Raw genomic sequence first — 21,057 nt, forward strand, 5'->3', positions numbered from 1 at the left:
GGTGGGGGGGTGGGGGGCTGAAACAGGCAGGTAATGTAGGACGAGAGAGAATTGTGTGTGGGGGGAGGACATACAGTAAGCAGTACCAACAGTATGGGGGAGTGCTGGTTAACCACAATTCCACTCTTGACTCGATGACTCGAGAAATGTTGTTGAGGCTGTCAGCAGTTCTTCCTTTCTCTCCATGAATGTCTCTCTCTTATCTGTCAGTCACTCTACTCTGCCCTCTCCCTCCTCTTCTAACCTCTCTCTCTCTCTCTCTTTCCAGAGTGAAGTTGTGTGCCTTCTGTTACTGTGGTGAGGGCAGTGTCCTGGGCCAGGGGGAGCTCAAGGTGTTTGGCCCCACCCCCGGTTACGTGCCCCTCCACATCCGGAACCGTCGTGGAAGCTCGGAGAAGGACGACGATTACCATGACGACGACTACTACCAAGATGACAGGAGCCCTGGGCAACGGGGGCGGGGTTTCACAAAGTAAGGAATTGAGATGTGACTTTTTTATGGTGGTTTTGTGTGTGTGACTGTGTTTGTAATTACTATGCTTGCTGTTGGTTGGATGTTCCCAGTCATGTGACTGTGAAGGTCATTTTCTGTGGGACAGGACAGAAACCGTTGGAGAGGAGTGTGGAGGGACAGAAAACAGTACAGGCAATTGGTTGAAAGAAGAGGGAGGGAGAGGGAATGAAGAATAAATCATTGTAGAGAGTAGAGCAGTGGCGGTGGAGAGGGCAAGGGACATGGATAGAGGAGAGGAAGGAAAGTGAGAGAAGCTGAATTAGTCGATCTCAGTGATTGCTCGCTATTAGAGGGTGTCTTCCAAGCTGTGGGTTGGAGAGAGAAAGAGGGAGGGAGGAAGAGAGAGAGAGGCTGATGGTAGGTAGTAAGGCTCCGGGGAGGCATCGATCTGTCCAGCAGTATCTGTAGAAACGGTCTGTGGAAATGGAGGAAAAGAGAAAGAAAGATAAAGATTTTGGAGAGAAATAAAGTAGAAGATGAAATGGGAGAGGTATGAAGGGGAGATGGAAAAGATTGGTGAGTGGGAAAAGAGATGGGGATTGGGGATTGGCTAGATGGAGATAGATGGAGCGGTGGGGGAGAGGAAGAGGAATTGAGGAATAGAGAATTGCAGGTTTGAGGAGCGGGAAGACATGATGGGATGATGAGGGTTTAGATGGAAGCTGGTCGGGATGGGTGGGAGAAAATGAATGGAGAGAGGGAATGAAGGAGAGGGAAAGGCAAGCAGCAAGTCAGGACTAGGCTAATTTGGACTAGTGCCAGGTATTAGTGATGCCAACAGTAGGACCTCAGTGACCCCCGTGACCTTTGACCTTATGTCTGCTACACTGGACGCCATGCTGGGAGACGTCCAATTAGAGTTTAACTTTCTTCCCCTCTCTTTCTCTCTCTCTCTCTCTCTCTCTCTCTCTCTCTCTCTCTCTCTCTCTCTCTCTCTCTCTCTCTCTCTCTCTCTCTCTCCGTCCCTTTCTCTCTCTCTCTCTCTCTCTCTCTCTCTCTCTCTCTCTCTCTCTCTCTCTCTCGTCCCTCTCTCTCTCTCCGTCCCTCTCTCTCTCTCCGTCCCTCTCTCTCTCTCTCTCTCTCTCTCTCTCTCTCTCTCCGTCCCTCTCCCCATGCCTGCCTTTCTCTCCACCAATTTCGACCTCCTCTTTCTCTCTGACTGAGTTGTGACGTTGTTACAGAGTGGTGTCCAGGAGTGGGTAGGGTTGTGGTGGTGGTGACCTCTCTCTGGGTGCATAAAGGCTTGGCCTGGTAGAGAGCGTCCATGCAGGCCAGCCAGAGCGGCCCCTTCTCAGGCTCACCTCAGGCTGATGGTGTGGCTCTCGAGGGCTTTCTGCACGCTTCAAGGGTTCTTATGTATCCACAGAAATCACTGGGAACGTGATTACATGATAATTGTATGCTAAGGTGGAATTACTGAAGGAGTGATACTTGAACCAGCACAGTGGTTCTCTGAACAGCACACATGCACATAAACACATGCAGAGAAAGTTTGATTGCCCATAAACAGATGAACTCCTTTGCCTGTTGAGTTTTCAAACTGAATTAGAGTTCTTCCCTTAAAGGGCTCTATTGGACGCAGTAAGATGGGAAAGGGTGTGTGTGCGTGGGGGAGAGAAAGGCTGAGAACAGGGAGTGATGGTGAAAGAGGAGGGAGCTAAAGAGAAAGAGGAAAAAGGGGAGGGGGGGTGACCCAAATAAGGAAGAGCATGCTAATGAACTGAGGCGTTAGAATTTAATTTAGGTCAATTAATCTGTTGCCAAAATGGCCCCAATGTTGGGTTGTATGGGGGGAGCGAGCGATATGGAGGAGGGAAAGAGGAGAAAAAAGTGAATTGAAGAAGAGATGAATGACAGGGAAGATGGGGTGGAAGGGGGGAGCTATCTTGTAGGCTGGTTGGATAACTTCTTTGCTAGCAGATTAGCCGGCTGGTTGACTGCTCGGCTAGCTGGTCGGCTGGTTTGTTAGTAGACTGGTCTGGTGTGGTTGACTGGCTGTCTGGGGGCCTTGGACACAGCTCTACTGAAAGAACCACCTCACTGTTCACTAGCTTTGGAATTCTCTGTTCATACTGGTTTAGCCTTGACCCCTCTATCTATCTCTAACACACACACACACGCACGATACTCCTTCCTCCATATCACTCGACTCTGTGTTTCTCTCTCTCACGCATAACCACACACACCCTCACCCTCCTTGTCACTTTGCCCCACGTGATCTGGTGTTGACAGAGACCTCCCGTCAGATGACACCCTCCGGCCTATTGGCTCAGTTCCTAGTTTGCTCAGCTCTTAGCAGCCAATCAGATGCTTTGCCCTCAGGGGGCGGTGACGTAATGCTTTCACCCACTCAACTTCATGGCATTCAGCCAATGAGGGCGTGGCTCTGTCGTGTTGGAGCCCCGTGATTGGTCTGTCCGGGGTTGGAATGGCCCCAATTGTAGACAGGGGAGCTAGGAATGAAAACAATAACAAGGCGGCAATAAAAAAAGAAAAAAAAGTCTTAAGGTGGACCGTGGAAGTTAGAACTGTTAAGGTGGGCTGTGGTCTTTTTTGACAGCATGAGCAATGCACAATTTAAGGTGGAATGTGTCCGTTTCAGCAGAAAGGCAACAGTGTTTACGGTGGAATGTGGGTTAAGAGGCAGGAGTGTGTTGCTAGTTAAGGTGGACTGAGATTGCCCCAGTGACCTCTCGGTGTCGTAGTGTTGAAGGGAACAACAGGATGATTCAACACAGCAGAGACTGGAGCAAGTGAGGACAGCAGAGTCTGTCCTTGAGAAGGAGTGATGTTTGTGTGGGTTAAATGTTTAAATGTGCTTATGGGATGTGTTTATCAGTCTGCATGTAAGTGAGAATCTCTCTCTCTCTTTTTCTCTCTCTCTCTCTTTCTCTCTCTCTCTCTCTCTCTCTCTCTCTCTCTCTCTCTCTCTCTCTCTCTCTCTCTGTATGAAGTCAGTCTCTCTCTCTCTCTCTCTCTCTCTCTCTCTCTCTCTCTCTCTCTCTCTCTCTCTCTGTATGAAGTCAGTCTATGTGTGGGTAACACCACTAATTGCGGTCTCAGTAAGGTTATGTCACAGAGCACTGACAGACTGAGAGTAACTCCCCCGCTCTCACCTCCAGGGTCAGTTCTCCAGACAGTGGTCTCCACTCCTCCTCTGCCCCCGGCAGCACTGACCCCTCAGGGGAGGAGCCAGGCGGGTACCGTCTGGGACGAGCTGGGGCAGATTGGCCTGCCCCACGACATCAACGTCCAGTCCCTGTTCGACCCCACAGGTAGGAGGCGCTGGAGAGCTGGGAGAAGGGAGTAGCTGTTTTGAGTAGATTAATGAGTAAACTACCATGCCATCCAACTCTAACTACTGTGTGTTTGTGTGTCCATCCATCACCCCCTCCAGGTCAGTGCTGCGCCCACCTGCAGTGTGCTGCATGGTCCGAGGGGGTGTGTCGGGGCGAGGGCCAGTCGCTGCTCTACGTGGACAAAGCCATAGACTCGGGAAGCACAGAGGTGAGTGATGTCATGATGATGTCATCATGATGATGCAGCTGGGGCATGGATGTCATCTTCTGCAAGGCATAGTACAGTACAAGCTAAGTTTTGCAGTATGAATGTAGTACTGTAGGATGATGGATGGATGGAGGGATGAAGAGATGTGGGTGGGTGGGGGGGGGTGGATGGATGGATTGATAGGGAATGAGGGGAAGGTCCAGTTCAGCAGGTCCCTAGGTCTTCTGGACAGATTTACTCATTAGGAGGTTGGGAGGTCTGTGTGTGCGGTAATGGCTGCCATGGTAATCTTTCCTGTGGAGTTTTCTAATTAGCACAAGCGGTGCATGGCAGAGAACGGAGAGAGAGAGAGACAGAGAGAGAGAGAAACAGAGAGAGAGAGAGAGAGAGACAGAGAGAGAGACAGAGAGAGAGACAGAGAGAGAGACAGAGAGAGAGACAGAGAGAGAGACAGAGGAGCAGTAGAAGAAGCAGAGATGGAGAGAGAGCAAGACTGAGGGAGAGGAGAACACATTAGTGGTAAATCTCTCTCCTCTCCAGGATGTTGCAAGGTTGAACTGAGACGTAGCCTGTGTTAGCAGGAGAGAGCTGGCCTGTGAGTGGCAGCACCTCTCTCCCTCCACTCTGACATGCTCCATTTAGAATGAAGCCATCAAGCCTCTTTGTAGTGTGAAGAGCGGGTGAAGTGTGTGTGTTTCTATTCCCCTGAGCCCTTTCATGGGGGGTGGGATCATGGCCTGGCTCTCCAGCATTAGGACTAACCTGTGCGTGTGTGTGTGTGTGTGCAAGCTCATACACCTGCCTGTGTGTTTGCATCTTTGTCTTTGTTTGTGTCAGTCCACGCACCGGTAAAGAGTGTTTGAATGGCCGTACCTATGTGTGTGTGTGCGAGTGTGTGTGTGTGTGTGTGTCTGGCTGTATGCTTATGTGTGTGTGTGTGTGTATGTGTGTCTGCCTGATGGAAACAGTCCAGTTAGCACATTTTTTCCCTCTGTGCCCCTGTGGATTAAGAGGGAGACCCTGTGGATGGGGGCTGTGTGTTAGCTGTTTATTCCAGTCTTCAGGGATTAACCCAGAGGAAGGGGGGCCACAGCATGGTGAAGGGGTCAGTGAACCCCTCATCAATGCCCCAGGGCCCATGTAGCTGTGCGCTGGAGACACGATGCTGCCAAACCCTCCAGGTGTTGTAGAAACATCTGCAGTAAGTTGTCAGCCCTATAGATCTCCTGAAGGAGCTCGAGCTATCAGGAGGTGAACTGCCTCTGCAGACCACAGTGTCCATGGACTGTGTTGTTGGCTATGTGGTGCTCCAGGTGAGGAGAGGGTTGAACCTGGCTCCGGGGAGCCCAACAGGATCTGTACCGGCCCTGTTGGGTCAGCAGTAGTGTGGATCCAGAGCAGTGTGCCTGCATCCCCAGACAAAAGCTGCTGTTTCCTGGTGTCCGAGCATGCCGTGTGGCAGTAGGAGTGGGAGCATTAAGGACTTTCTCCCTGGTGTTAACAGGTATTTACTGGTAACTGAAAGTGGGCCTCTGGCCAGGGAGAGGGGGTGGGGGAGGGAGGGGTCCGAAAAATTCTGATTTAAGCCATTTTTACTTCAAGGCTGTATTGCCCCCCACCCCCCCCCCCCCCCCCCCTCCCTCATTCCCCCGCCTCCTCTCTGTCTCCTCCCCCTCTCTGTGTTCATTACTCACACCCCAACTCACTCTCTGGACGCTGTTTAAATGCCAGTCTATATTCAGAGGCTAGCTGCTGCTAACTACAGTGACTACCCACCACAACACTTGATTTATCCAGCCTTTCTCTTCCTCCTTCCCTCTCTTTCTCTCCTCTGCTCTCCTCTCTTTTTCTCATGTTTCTGCAGTTGCAATTTATTTAGCTGTGTCGGAGGTCAGTTTCAATTTGAAAAAAAGGGTACAGGTCCTTGAAGTCGTTTTGTTATTTATCAGCCAAGGACAGAGAAAATGAGGTGTGTGAGTCCCAGCTGCTGGAAGCTGTTGGTAACCCCTGATAACTCACAAACTCTCAGGAACAAAAGAGACGGTCTGAGCCTTCAGTAAATGCCAAAAGTAAATCCAGGATTACTACTTAGTTGGCCCAGTGTTCCAGTTTGACCGTTTTTTTTTCAGTGTAGCTCAAACGAGTAGTGGTTCTCGAGTAGTGGTTCTCAGACCCAACTGTCTCACCCATGGTCCATAGCAGATCTGAAACGTTGTCTCCTCCTGTCTGGCCCTCAGTTCTGTGCGTACTGTAAGCGCCTTGGAGCCTCGGTCAAGTGCTGCGAGGGCAGCTGCTGCCGGTTCTACCACTTCCCGTGTGCGGCGGCGGCAGGAGCTTTCCAGGACATGACGCTGCGCTCGCTCCTCTGCCCCGACCACCTGCAGCTCACCACGCACCCGTGTGAGTAGACTCCCCCCTCCCCTGCCAGGCTCATCACCCTCATCCTCAATAGCTGCAGTTGACATACTGTTAATGGTTTCCTCCTCTGCATATGGTGAAAAGGAAGCTCACTCTCCTTCTCTCTCCCTCTCCCTCTCCCTCTCCCTCTCCCCCTCTCCCTCTCCCTCTCCCTCTCCCTCTCCCTCTCCCTCTCCCTCTCCCTCTCCCTCTCCCTCTCCCTCTCCCTCTCCCTCTCCCTCTCCCTCTCCCTCTCCCTCTCCCTCTCTCTCTCCCTCTGCAGTCCAGTCCACCGTGGTGTGTGAGGTGTGCTCCAGCCCCAGCGACCTGCAGGACCTCCTGCTGTGCTCCAGCTGTGGCCGCCACTACCACGGCTCCTGTCTGGAGATGGGCACCACGCCTCTCAGGAGGGCAGGCTGGCAGTGCCCGCCCTGCAAGGTCTGCCTCACCTGCAGGTGAGCAACTGAGCGAGACATCCGCTTTCAAAAGAAGAAGAAAGCGGTTTCATTTATTCGTTTTGTTCATTTATCTATTTGATTCAATGCTCATCTGACTCTCAATCCATCCATGCTTTCATCCCTCCATCACTCCATATGCCCCGCTTACCTGCTGTAGAAGTTCTGTCGTTTTTGAGCAGAGATGTTAAAGCTTGAAAGATGAAGAACTGTTTACTGAAACATGAGTTCAGTGGAAATATGAGGGAGTTTATTATAGTGTGTGCATACAATGTTTGATTGCCTTCGAGACCACAAACACACATGCAAACAGACACTCACACACACATCGCTATCCATTTGAATGTGTGCAGTTTTCTGTGTGAAAGTGTGTGTGTGCGAGTACGCTACTCGGGTTTGTGGGGAGTGTAGAATTGAATATCAGATGAAGATCTTTTGATGACTAAACCTACAAAGAGTTTGTTACTAGTGTGTCCTTAATGGGAGTAAGTGAAAAACAAGCTAGCCTAGACTGATCCAGCCCTGGACAAATTAACCAGGAACATTCATCACACCAGGGCAAACTTTATTAGACTTTGAAGTAAAAAAAAAAAAAAAAAAAAAAAAGTACAGATTTATCAAATGTGATGAAGCTTGGTTTTCAGCACTCCTCTCTCCTCTCTCTCTCTCTCTCTCTCTTTGTTCCCTTAGTCTTAGAGGAGCTGAGGAGGGAAAATATATCAAACACACAGAGCAGTTTGATTCCAACCGATGGGAGTTAGGGGAATTTAAAATCGCGGGCCTGGGTTAAATGAGAAGGGGGGAGACACTTGGGAGTGTGTGTGTGTATTTGTGTATGTGGGAGTGTGTGTGTGTGTGTGTGTATTCGTGTAGGTAAGCATGTGTGTAGGTCTATTTCTCACAGCTGTAAATCTCTAATGTTGTTCTCATTCACTTTGGATTTGCATCAGCTGAAATGCAGGCCATAAATCAGTATAGACATGCATACTCACACACAGCAGAATGATTTAATGCATACCAAAATTTAAAAAGCCTTAGAAAATTCTTAGATGCACTGTCATTGGTGCATGCACCTGCAGTATCAGGATGTTGGCACAGACTGGAGATCACCAGGAGAGTAATGATGAAATGTTGTGCTAAACCACTTTGTGTGTGTGTGTGTGTGTGTGTGTGTGCAGGACCCGTGGTGACGACAGCCAGATGTTGGTGTGTGAAGTCTGTGATAAAGGTTACCACACCTACTGTCTGCAGCCTGTCATGGAACATACACCCACCAACAGGTGGAGGTGTAAGGTGAGGCACACACACATTATTAGGGGAAATCGGGAGGGAGGGGAAAGAAATAGACATGGTCAGAGAAAGAGAAAGGGATACTTAGTCCTGTATTGTCAAGTAGAATGAGCCAAACAGCCTCTAAGCAAGTGCTTCCAGATAACACTGTATCTGTAATTACATCTCCTTGTCCCTTGCCTGCTTAGTCACTCTTTTTAAACACTGTTTGTCTCTCTCTGTCTGGTCTTTGAAGGAATTTCAAGTGTTTTATTGGCACTTGACAAGATATTTCAAATATTGCCAAAATACGCACAGAGGCAGACATGAATCTATATATTTTTACTTTTTCTAAATGCATATATACATAAACATCCCTCTCTGGTTCCATATACTGTATCTCTCTCTATCTCTATCCCCCCCTCTTTCTCTCATTTCCTCTCTCCCCTCCTCTCTCTTTTTCTCATCTTTGTTCCTAGTCCCCTAAGAGTCTTTGGGTTTAGAGCCATTTTGTTGCTCCTTTTAGTGAGAAGGAGGAGTGGAGCGATGCACGCACACACTTGCATGCTCACACGAACACATGTGCACACACACACACACACATACATACATGTTCTTAAAAGAAGCTCCCTTCCATCCTATTCCAGACAGGCAGACTTTCCCTGGCTAGCCAGTTTGTGTCGTGAGGATGCCCCAGTACAGCAAGCTAACCCACTGGCTGGCTGGCAGACCCAGATAGGGTTCCGTCTGTCTGTGTGTGTGTGTGTGTGTGTGTGAGCATGATACCTCGGACGGGTGTCGATTTTCACTGCTGTAGCTTAGAGTGTTGGCTGCTCTAGTTGGGGAGATAGATTGTGTGTGTGTGTGTGGGTGCATGCATTTCAGTTTGTTTTCTATCCTTTTCTTACCAATGTCTTGACCCCTTCCCAGAACTGTCGGGTGTGCAGCCAATGCAGTGTAAGGGCGTCCGGTCAGTGGGCCAATCACCCATCGCTGTGTGAGGTGTGTCGGCCTGCCCTGCCCTGCCCCTTCTGTGGCCGTGCCCCAGACCCCAACAAGCCTCACGACTATTTCACCTGCAACACCTGCAAGAGGTACAAACACACACGAAACACATTCAGCTTCCTCACCTATTGCTTCCGCATGAGCCACAATAAACACATAATTTTTTTCTCTCTCTCTTATTTTCCTAGATGGGTGCATACAGAGTGTGTGAACCAGGGAGGGGGGGAGGGAGCTGACCCCCCCTTTCAAAATAACTTTGAATGCAGTCTTTGTAAACCGTTGGATCTGGAGACGGACATGGAGATTAGCCAATCACACACCAGCCCTAGTCATATCAGCCTATCCCTGCCTAGCCCCTTCCAAACACAGACATGTTCCAATCATGCTAGCCCAACACATACTAGCCCAGCACACGTTGGCTCTACCACTGTTAGCCTAATCAATGTTAGCCCAACTCATGAGAGGCCTATGCATGCTAGCCCCATGCATGTCCCTGTCGTTGCAAGCCCAGTTCATGCCAGCCCCAGCCATGCTAGTCAAATTAGCTCCATACCTCCAAGCCCTTGCCCAGCCCAGACAGAAACTAACCCCATGTGCACTCAGGATAGCCCCATGGAGTCTAGCCCTATACATTCTAGTCCACCTCACGCAAGTCCATCTCATTCTAGCCGCGCTCATTTAAACCCTACATCACCTTCATGTCCTTCCCAGGCACCGTCTAGCCCAATGTGCACTCAAGCTAGCCCAACAGATGCTAGCCCAACTGATTCTATGCCAACAGATGCTAGCATAAAAGATGCTAACTCAACCGATGTTAGTGCAGCAGGTGCTAGCCCAACACATGTTAGCAGTCCTCATGTTAGCCCAACACATGCTAGCCCACCTCGTGTTGGCCACAATCAGCTGAGCCTTAACTGTGCTAGCCATAGCCATGATGGCCTCATTCATGCTAGTCAAACTAATGCAAGTGCTAGCCCTAGTCATATGAGCCCCGTCCACATCTGCCCAAGTCCAGACCAGATGTATCCTAGCGTCATGGAGGACAGACCCATCACACCTTCCCCTCTCCAGACACAATCTAGAACCTCCTACACCATGTCCAGTCCTTCCCAGGACACACAGGACAGCCCTGTAAACACAAACTCCACCATGTATATGCAGTCCAGCCCCAAACAGGATAGCCCTACACACTTAAGTCCCAGGCCACCTAGCGCTAGTCCACTAAGCCCCAGTCCACTTAGCCTCTTACCCAACCAGACACAGGCAAGCACAGACATACAAACCGAGTATAGTCCAACCTCACCCTGCCCTGCATCACCAAGCTCCAGTCCACCTAGCCCCAGCTCTGCTCAGGCCCAGACGAGCCCCGCTTTGACTTATAATAGTCCTGTTGTTAGCCCATTCTCCACACCAGCAAGCCCAGCCCCACCCACCTCAACCCCTGTAAGCCCAGCCCATCTCCAGCCCACCTCAACCCCACCAAGCCCTGCCCAAGTCAAACCCACCTCATCCCCAGCAAGCCCTGCCCAGCTCCTACCCACCTCAACCCCAGCAAGCCCTGCCCAGCTCCTACCCACCTCAACCCCAGCAAGCCCTGCCCATCTCCAACCCACCTCAACCCCAGCAAGCCCTGCCCAGCTCCAACCCACCTCAACCCCAGCAAGCCCTGCCCATCTCCAACCCACCTCAACCCCAGCAAGCCCTGCCCATCTCCAGCCCACCTCAACCCCAGCAAGCCCTGGCCAGCTCCAACCCACCTCAACCCCAGCAAGCCCTGGCCAGCTCCAACCCACCTCAACCCCAGCAAGCCCTGCCCAGCTCCAACCCACCTCAACCCCAGCAAGCCCTGCCCATCTCCAGCCCACCTCAACCCCAGCAAGCCCTGGCCAGCTCCAACCCACCTCAACCCCAGCAAGCCCTGCCCAGCTCCAACCCACCTCAACCCCAGCAAGCCCTGCCCAGCTCCAACCCACCTCAACCCCAGCAAGCCCTACCCATCTCCAGGCCACCTCAACCCCAGCAAGCCCTGGCCAGCTCCAACCCACCTCAACCCCAGCAAGCCCTACCTATCTCCAGCCCACCTCAACCCCCGCAAGCCCTGGCCAGCTCCAACCCACCTCAACCCCAGCAAGCCCTGTCCATGAAGCCACTGATCCAGAGCCAGAACCAACAATGGGTGAGTGATACATACTCCTTATATTGGTGTGCTGCATTACTTTGTCATATTGTTTGTATGTGTGTGCGCGCACATATGCATTTCTGGCTGTTTGTTTGTGTGTGTGTACGGCCCTGTAAGCCTGCAGATCTCAGCTGTAGTATGTTTCCATAGTTCCCAGAGAGGGGAAAAGAGCATCAATTACTGGCTGCGCTGTGCTCATAGTAGCCAGTGGTGACCAATCAGAAACAACCCTGCAAGCTAGCCAGTTGTATTTTCCAGGAAGACCTTATTACTGGGCCTAATGAAAATGGACACTCCTAGCTGCCTGGCAGACTGGAGGAGGAGGGAGAGACAGAGTGGGGTGGGAGTTGTAGGAGGGAATAAGGGTGGACAGGCAGGGGGAAGGAGAGGAAGGGGTGGGAAGGGGTAGAGGCAGGCAGACCGTCAGGTTTGGAAGCTAGCAGGTAGGCAGAATGAGCGAGAGATGGAGGAAAGAAGGGAGAGAGACAGGCAGACAGTCAGAATTGAATGGAGGCATGCAGGCAGGGAGAGAGGGAGGTAGGCATGTGGATGGGCGGAAGAGGAGGATGAAGGGGTGAGGAGGATAGGTGTGTATTCATAGCATCTAGGCATAGAAAAGTAAGGAAATAAATATAAGGCTATCTCTCTATATATAGTGTGTATGCTTCAGTTCTCTCCCTCCCCTTGTCTCATATGGTCTTTCTCTCCCAACAATTTCACTCTCCCTCGCTTCTCTCTCGCCCCACTCTCTCTCTGTCGCGCCATGCTGTAGTGCATTTCTTTTTTTCCTCGTTCCTTTCCCCCACCTCCTTCATCTCGTCCCTCCCTGTCTCCACTCCCTGTTCTATTTGGGTGCAACCAGGAGTGATGGGGAGAGGGAGAGGTGAAAGAGGGATGGAGAGTGAGGTGAAAGTGTGATGGAGAGAGAGATGATGGAGAGAGGGGAAGGAGTGATGGAGAGAGAGAGAGAGAGGTGAAGTTGTCTCGTTGTGGATGTAGACTGACAGCCCCACTCAGGGGTGTTACCGAGGCGACGAGGGGGGAGGTAGTGGAGGAGGAAGAGGGGACGGGTGGGTGGGGAATAAAAAGGAAGCAAATAGTATCAGCAGAGCGAGAGACTGAGAGGCAGGGGGAAAAGGAGAAAGAATCTGTCTGTACTTGGCATGTTTTTGACTGAGTAAGATTCAGAGAGGGCAAAGTTACAGACCTATTGCTGCAGAGAGGGCTTAGCACCATTCAGTGTTGCTGGAGTGATGGAGGGAGGGGAGGAGAGGGGGATAGAAGGAGGGTGTGTTGGCCTGGCAGTTTTCTGTCCCTCCTGCTCCAGCCTCCGCTCTGGGAGGGAGAGAAGGGTGGGGGATGCATGGGGGCTGGGGTGGAGGGGGGGGGGGGTGGGGGTGGGGGGAGGGAGCAGGGTAGAATACTCGGGAGACAGTGCCGGTGAGTTAAAAATAGCTCCCAGGTCTCAGCCAATGGGAGCTCTTACTGGCCTCCCCATCTGAAAAACGATAGGCACATGGTCGCCGTGGCAGCAGGAGGCTGGGTTGGAACAGCGCTGTTTTCTGCCCCTGCAGAGTACAGATACATCCTTCACTTTCTCTCCTCCTCTGTGTTCCTCCCTTCCCTCCCTAGAACTTTGTCACTCTTTACTCTCCCACACACACACTATTTATTTCTCTCTCTCTCTCTCTCTCTCTCTCTCTCTCTCTCTCTCTCTCTCTCTCTCTCTCTCTCTCTCTCTCTCTCGCGCGCGTTCTCTCTCTCTCTCTTTCGCGTTCTCTCCCTCGCGTTCTCTCCTTCCTTTTCCTTCTCTCCGTGTTATATTGTAAGTCTGGCACTCAGCCCTGATCTGCCGTGTGTGTGTGTGGGCATCCTTCCTCCCCACACTATCCCTTGAGTATTAACTTACTGCTGGCACGTCCGTTTCATCTTCCCACTGCTCAGATTGAGTGATTAGTCAGACGCTGGCTGTGCAGTTGACACTGTGTGATTAGCATTGATGCTAACTTCTGGACCCTGATCCATCAACTGCGTTAGCATTGATGCTAACTTACGGACCCTGCTCCATCAAATGTGTTAGCATTGATGCTAACTTCTGGATGCTGCTCCACCAGCTGTTTGTTAGCATTGATGCTAACTTTTGGACCCTGCTGCATCAAATGTGTTAGTCCCTGATGGACACTAAATTCACTGTTCACCTACTGGCCACGTCTTTTCTGCCAAGAAGTGTGGGAATAGGTTTGGCTGGCAGGGGATTTGGCTTGGTCAGGATAGTGAGTATGTGAATGATCATGACTCAGCAGGATAATTAGATGTCAGATGCTGGGTTCGAGGGTCTGTAGTTGGTTCAGGGTAGCTCTGAAAGAAAAAGCTCAGTAGTTATGTAGCCCTGTGAATTTGGCTCACTCCATTCTGGGCCAGAATGTTGTTTTGTTCCATCCTGGAAACCTTCGCCACGGCGATTTAACGAGAACAAGGGGGCCCGGTTGTCATGGAGACGTATCCCTACGCGGGCTTTACGGCACGGCCTGCAATTTTTTCGACTCAAAGAAAAGAGGGATGATGGGAGAGGAAGAGAAGAGGGGAGTCAGCAGGAGGAGGAGAGGAGAGGGATGACTGGAGAGAAGGATGAAAAATGTTGGAAGTACAGTAGAATGTCTGTTAAAAAGGGTTGGAAAAGAGACAATGGAATGATGTTAGTAGTGGTGGTAACTGCCTTTCCCCATCCAGACCCATTTATTGAAGTGTGAAGGGGATGAATGGAGAGAGCGGAGAGATAGATGGATCACAAATAGGTGGAGGAAGAGGAGGGGGGACTGACTGGAGGCCTAGAACCGGAAGAGTGGGAGGTGGATGATGACAAGGACGAAAAGGAGGAATGGATAGAGGGGAAAAAGGGAGGGGGAGAGATAAGGACCTTGAAGACATGTTCTCATTAGTGTGGCATCAGAGCCTAATTAAGTGGGTGTGTGAACTGCTGTGATTGAATGACACCGACTGTTGTCTGTTGGGTTGAGAATAGAGACTCACATCGATACTACAGGAACGCCAACATGGTCCACTAAATTTCTTCATCCCACAAGACATATTAGTAGTCAAAATTATTCGCTGAAATTTCTGGATTTAAAAAGAAAAATAATATTTGCATAAATGCTAAATCAACCATGGACACAGCTGCAGTGGAGACATGTTTTTTTTCTCCACTTTCTTTTACTTAGTTTTTTACTTGGTAATTAGAAACTTCTTCAGATTGAGGTCGAAAGGAGTAACACCTTCAGTAACTGAGGTTTATTTAATCTCAGTGTTTGTCTCACTGCCAGGTGTCTGATGCCACTCTGCTGTACTGAATACCTGTGATGAAGTTCGTAATTAATCTGCAGTGTCTGTGCCAAACTTATCTTTTTGATAAATCTGTCTCTTTGCCAAACTTGTCTCTGCCTGTGTCCCTACCCACCTCCTCTGGCCAAAGCTGCCCTGTTATTGGATGGAGAAAGCTAACAGCCTATAACCGTGACTGACACATCTCTCCGTCCCCCTCTTTTCCCTCTCTGTTGCTCTCTTTTGGGCCATTTGTCTCTTTATCTCAATTCCTAGATGTATTCATGGCTGTTGTGGAGCCAGAGAGGGAGGAAGAGATGGACGAGGAAGAGGAGGATGAGGTGGTGAATCATAAGGAGGTGCAGCTAGAAGTGGAGGAAAAGGAGCAGAACGACCTGCAACTACAGGAAGAGGAGGAAGAGATGGAGGTACAACTGGAGGAGGACATTCTGCAGCAAAATGAGGTGGTGGATCTAATCGAGAAGGTGCAACACATGGAGGTGCAGGAGCCGAAGTGGGATGAGGAGAAGGTAGAGGAGCACCAGGATCTGTTGCTGCAGCCGTTTCAGAGGGAGGAGCTACAGCAGAGGGAGGAGCTACAGCAGAGGGAGGAGCTACAGCGTGAGGAGGAGCTACAGCAGAGGGAGGAGCTACAGCAGAGGGAGAAGCGACAGCGTGAGGAGGAGCTACAGCAGAGGGAGGAGCTACAGCAGAGGGAGGAGCGACAGCGTGAGGAGGAGCTAAAGCAGAGGGAGGCGCTACAGCTTGAGGAGGAGCTACAGCTTGAGGAGGAGCTACAGCAGGAGGAGGAGCTACATCATGAGGAGGAGCTACAGCAGGAGGAGGAGCTACTGCAGAGGGAGGAGCTACAGCAGAATGAGGGCCTAAAGCCAGAGGAGGAGTTGCTGGAGGAGGGGCTAAAGTTGGAGGAGGGGCTAAAGCAGAATGAGGAGTTACATGAGGAGGAGCTAAAGCAGAATGAGGAGTTACAGGAGAAGGAGCTAAAGCAGAATGAGGAGTTACAGGAGGAGGAGCTAAAGCAGAAGGAGGAGTTACAGGAGGAGGAGCTAAAGCAGGAGGAGGAGTTACAGGGGCAGAAGGAGGAGCTGCAAGAGGATCTGCGTTTGGTCGAGGAGGATCAACAACATGAAGTGCAGCAGCTTGAGAAGGAAGAGGAACAGAACGAGGAGGAGGAGCAGATGGAGGAGCAGGAGGAGGAGATGTCTCAGGAGGCAGATGCTACTGTCAGCCTTCAACAGAAGGAGGAGGAGCAGGAGGAGGAGGAGATGTCTCAGGAGGCAGATGCTACTGCCAGCCTTCAACAGAAGGAGGAGGAGCAGGAGGAGGAGGAGATGTCTCAGGAGGTAGATGCTACTGCCAGCCTTCAACAGAAGGAGGAGGCGGAGGAATTGAAAATGTCTCCAGCAGGTAAAGTCCACTCTTGTTCCTTACCTCCTTTCCTAACCCTCCGGTCCTTACCTCCTTTCCTTACCTCCTTTCCTAACCCTCTGTCTTCATGACATTCATTTATCATGATGGTTTGTGTTTTTCTCATCTCCAGGGCCTGACTCTGCCCAGGAGATCCAGGTGACAGTCACCCTGACTGAGGGACCAGAGGCATCTTCTACTGCTGCCTCTCTAGGGGACGCCTCTCCACTCTCACTCCAAGCCTCCTCCCAGACTTCCCCCCTCTCCCTCCAGACCCTTCCAGTCTGTCCCTCTCAAGTCTCTCCCACCAGACCTCAGGCCTCGCCCCTCTCCCCTCAGGCCTCGCCCCTCTCACCACAGGCCTCACAACTGTCTGCCCAAGCCTCCAATACCTCACCGCTGGCCTCACCCCAGGCTTCACCCCTCTCACCTCAGGCCTCACCCCTCTCTGCCCAAGCCTCCAAGACCTCAGCTCAGGCCTCACCCCTCTCACCCGAGGCCTCACCCCTCTCACCTCAGGCCTCACCCCTTTCACCCGAGGCCTCACCCCGAGCCTCACCCCTCTCACCCCAGGCCTCTCATCTCTCTGCTCAAGCCTCCAATACCTCACCCCAGGCCTCCCCCCTCTCACCCCAGGCCTCACCCCAAACCTCTAATACCTCACCCCAGGCCTCCCCCCTCTCACTCCAGGCCTCACCCCGAACCTCCAAAACTTCACCCCAGGCCTCCCCCCTCTCACCCCAGGCCTCCCCCCTCTCACCCCAGGCCTCACCCCAAACCTCCAATACCTCACCCGAGGCCTCAGCCCTCTCACCCCAGACTTCAGCCCAGGCCTCACCCCTCTCACCCCAGACCTCACCCCAGGCCTCACCCCTCTCACCCGAGGCCTCACCCCTCTCCCCCAAGGCCTCATCCCTCTCACCCCAGGCCTCAACCCAGGCCTCACCCCTTTCACCCCAGACTTCAACCCAGGCCTCACCCCTCTCACCCCAGACTTCAGCCCAGGCCTCTCTCCTCTCTGCCCAAGCCTCCAGTAGCTCACCTCAGGCCAGCCTATTCTCGCCCCAGGCCTCACCCCTTCCAGAGTCTCCTTCAAGGACTAGGCCACTAGCCCCTGCCTCACCTATCTCCCTCAGGGATTCTCCCCTTAACTCCCAGGCCTTCCCACTCACTGAATCTAGTGCAAAAACCTCAGCCGATGCCTCACTCCCTTCCCCCCGGAGAACAACCACATCTCCCCATCTTGTACCTTCCTCCCCCCTCACTAGTTCTTCCTCCAGGGCATTCTCTCCAGCAGCTCTCTCCCCAGTCTTCCCCAATGCCTCCCCTGTCTGCTCCCAGAGTACTGATTATCCAGTGGAGGAACACCAAGAAAAGGAAACGATCATTAAGGAGCCAGAACCTGTAAAGGGGGCGGTACCAACGCCGGCAGAGGCACTGCTCAGTGATACGGAGGAGGAGAAGAGCCAATCAGAGGCCTCCAAACCTGCCTTTGTCATTCTCACCAAAGAAAATATGTCCCATGAAACTTTCCAGGACAAAGTACAGGAGGAGGAGGAGCCTATGGAAATAGCAGTGGAACCCACCCCTTTAGAACCTGATGTACCAGAGGAGAACATTGAGGAGAACCTTTTAAAACCCATGGTGGATATTTCAGAGGAGGTGAGTAAGGAGGGCAGATCTGAGGAAGAGGATAAATATGAGGAGCAGAGTTTGGAGGAAAATGAGAAACAGGAGGAGCTGGTGGAGAGTCAGCAGGAGGATGAAGAGGAGGAAGAGGAGGAGACGGAGATATTGGATATATTTGAACAGGGGGACGTGCCTCCCAGTGTTTTATCTGAGGCAGAGGATATACTAGGAGCCACAGGCTTCAGCCCTATTGCTGACCTGGATAGCACTGTCGACATGGAGATGGACAACACCCCTACCAGCCATCGTAGCCTATCAGAACCCAGCTCTCCTCGAGGGCGGGGCCGAGACTCCCAGACTCACCGCAGTTGGTCGCCTGATCTGTCCCTCAGACTGACTCAGTCTCCCTTCTCCACAGAGGCTTCTCCCAGAGAGGCTACTCCCTCTCCCACCAGAGAAGCCTCTCCACCCATGAGGGAGGCTATCCATTCTCGGGCTCTGACTCAAATCCAGTCCCAGGCTCAGCCTCAGGCCCAGTCTGGATACAACTCCAGTGGGCTTCCCACCACCATTATCCCCCTCACCCCCAAGATTGGCATGGGCAAACCTGCTATCTCCAAGAGGAGGTTTTCCCCAGGACGACCCAGAGTCAAACAGGTAAGAGTGCTGAGTCGTGTCTTGTTTTCCGCCTCTTCACAGGAGACGTTCCAGCAAAGATGACAATGTTCGTCTTGTAGGTGTGAACCTGCCCTGTATGATGTTCTTCTGTAATTGTCTTCTTTTCTGATGCGATGAGGCGGTTCTGCCTTTGTGTAGTACTTCCCTGCTTTCATCCCCTCTACAGTTCTTTTAGCTGTCCTCCTGTACCCAGCTCCACCTCCCCATGGTCCTGATAGGACTCTGTTCTACATATTATACATTATCTTCCTCTTGCTGCTCCTCTTCCTGTTTCTTATGCTGCTTCCTGTTTGTCCTCCCTCTGGTGGTGCTATGACCCAATAACCAGCACTGCCAGGGTAGCGTAGGGTAGTGAAGGGAAACGAGATTCTGACTGGTTTCTTTCTTTCTCTTTCTCTCTCTGTCTCTCTCCTCTTTCTCTCTGTTGAGGCTTTGATGTTGAGTCGAAGGAGGAGGACAGGATGGGGGGGGGGGGAAGGTGTGAGGAGGGGGAGGTTTAAAGGATGTGTTTTAATTCAGAATGAAGCTCATTGAGGCGCGAAGCACGGCACAAACCACATTTTCACTGAGCCGAGCTGCAGAGAGGGGGAGGAGGAGGAGAGGAGGAGAGGAAGAGAGGAGAGGAAGAGAGGAGAGGAGGAGAGGAGAGGCGGAGAGGTGAGGAGGAGGAGAGGAAGAGGAGAGAAGTGAAATATGCAGGGATCTGAATTTAGAAACAAGGAGCTTGGTCTTCTTTTAAACGAGAAAGACACAGGGAAAGGAAAAAAACATTAGTATGTTGTCTGAACCCGTAGGATATGATTGAAACGGTAAATTGCAAACCAAATCATTCCTTGTTCTCATGGTTTGAGTCTTTCCCAGGATATAAAATACGGTTGTGGTTGGGATTGGGACTTCTGCTGGAGCTAAGGTATATCTCTGGGGGTGATTTTTCAGCCACCTTCAGACTCTGATGTAGCTTGAACCAAAGAGTCACCTTGTTGAGGCCTTGAGGTCTCTACTGCAGCTACAGAAGGTTCCGACTGGTGGGATTACTCATACAGACACAATATACTGGATAGCGGCATTTCAAAACTCAAAGTTGCTCCTCCACAGATTCTTTAGTTTCTCTCTTCCATCCCTTTCTCCTCCTCTCCCCTGAGACAAGCCCGTCTCCAGTATATATAATAATCCACAGGGTGGGTTTCCCGCGTGTGTGATCCTCAAGCATGCACCCCCCCCACACACAGACACTCTTGGCAGTGATAAGAGGATGAAGGGGCTTACTAGCCTCACAGATGGTTGATATGTTTGCTAGATGACAAGGAAGTGGTGCGGCGAGTATACATGTAATCTGGCCCACACCTCCGGCTATAGCGAACCTCTCCTGCCTTTTATCCCCCCTTCGTCATGGACTAGGCCTGTTGAAGTTGCCTGCTCATCTCCAGTTAAAAATGGATTGCCTCTTGCAATGAAGAAGATAGAATGGTCCCTGTACCTCGGAGAACTGCTTAGCTAAAACACAGACTAGAAGTACTGCTGACTGGCTTAAAAAGTGGGAATGGAAAGAGGAACTGAGATTTGAAAAAGAGGGGAGCCACCCACCCACCAAGGGGTCCATATTCCCTTCAGTCTTTCTATCCATTCTTTTTCTCTTTCTTTTCTTTGTGTCACCTGTTCTTGGACTGTGTTGACTAAGTTGTCTTGTGTCATGTATTCAGAGCATGTTGGATGCTTGGATTGCGTAATCACATTCAGATTCACAGTGAATGAACAGACCCACATTTAACTCATGTTATTAACCCATGTTGCGAATGCATTGGAATGTGTGTCTGTGTCCCAGCTATGTTTTTGTCTTTGTTATTTATGTTTACTTTTTATATCTGACTGTTTGAAGCTGTCTTGTGTTTCAGTGAATGCTGTTTGGTTTCATTTAGAAGTGTTAGATGTACAAACGGGGATTTGGGACAGCAAGCAAACAAGACGGGAGAGAGAGAGAGAACAGAGGGACAGAGAGAGAACCCACAAGGAGAGAGGGATGAAGGGAGGGTGGAAGGAGAGGCGACGCGATGCAAACCCACGGCAGTTAGTTAGATAGTTTATATATTATTTACGTCTCTGAAATGATTTCCCTTTGTAAAACAAAAAATGGCAAGAAGGAGGGGAAAAAAGCACCCCAGTTGCTATGGTGTTTGCAGTATTGAGACCAATTATATTGGCTGTGGTCTCCACAGTGATTAGAATGTTTAACAAGCTAAACGCTCACCGGGGCGATTTTAATATTGAATTCCCACGGCGACCGTTGCCGTGTTTGTGTCGCGGCGTGGAGCGCGGCGTCGGTGGTGCTCACGCTGACACAACCCCACTCTGTTTTGTAAACACGCCGATATACCACCGTGGCCACTGGCTGCCATGGCAACCGGCGTGTGTCTGACAGCAGGGGTTGCGCCTTTTGTTGAGAACTGTTAAGAGGGAATCGGATGGCAAAGCTGTTTGATTAGTCGCTGTCATGACCGCCAATAGCGTGTTGTTGACGTGTTTGGTAGCTCAGTCATTGGAAGCGTCATCTTGCCTCACATGTACTGTGTGATCTTTGAACTTCTATGTCCAGAGTTAGGTGAAAGTGAGGTCAAAGTGAGGAGGAGATTCCCTAAACAGTTCTGTCTATTCCATGAAGGTTCTCTCTTTCCCCCTCCCTC

At 51.2% G+C, this 21,057-nt stretch overlaps 1 protein-coding gene across 1 annotated transcript in view; it reads left to right on the forward strand.

Annotated features, from left to right (window-relative positions):
• LOC124470501 (histone-lysine N-methyltransferase 2C-like) overlaps positions 1-21,057 on the forward strand; it is a 66,624-nt gene that overhangs the window by 13,138 nt on the left and 32,429 nt on the right. The window contains 11 exon segments of the mRNA XM_047024420.1: positions 269-472; positions 3,637-3,712; positions 3,714-3,789; positions 3,912-4,021; positions 6,259-6,421; positions 6,702-6,873; positions 8,052-8,166; positions 9,073-9,236; positions 9,336-11,323; positions 14,921-16,072; positions 16,206-18,358. Of these exon segments, the coding sequence (XP_046880376.1) occupies positions 269-472; positions 3,637-3,712; positions 3,714-3,789; positions 3,912-4,021; positions 6,259-6,421; positions 6,702-6,873; positions 8,052-8,166; positions 9,073-9,236; positions 9,336-11,323; positions 14,921-16,072; positions 16,206-18,358 (6,373 nt within the window).

Source organism: Hypomesus transpacificus, chromosome 8 (assembly GCF_021917145.1).
Source record: "Hypomesus transpacificus isolate Combined female chromosome 8, fHypTra1, whole genome shotgun sequence".
In the NCBI taxonomy this organism is placed as follows: domain Eukaryota; kingdom Metazoa; phylum Chordata; class Actinopteri; order Osmeriformes; family Osmeridae; genus Hypomesus; species Hypomesus transpacificus.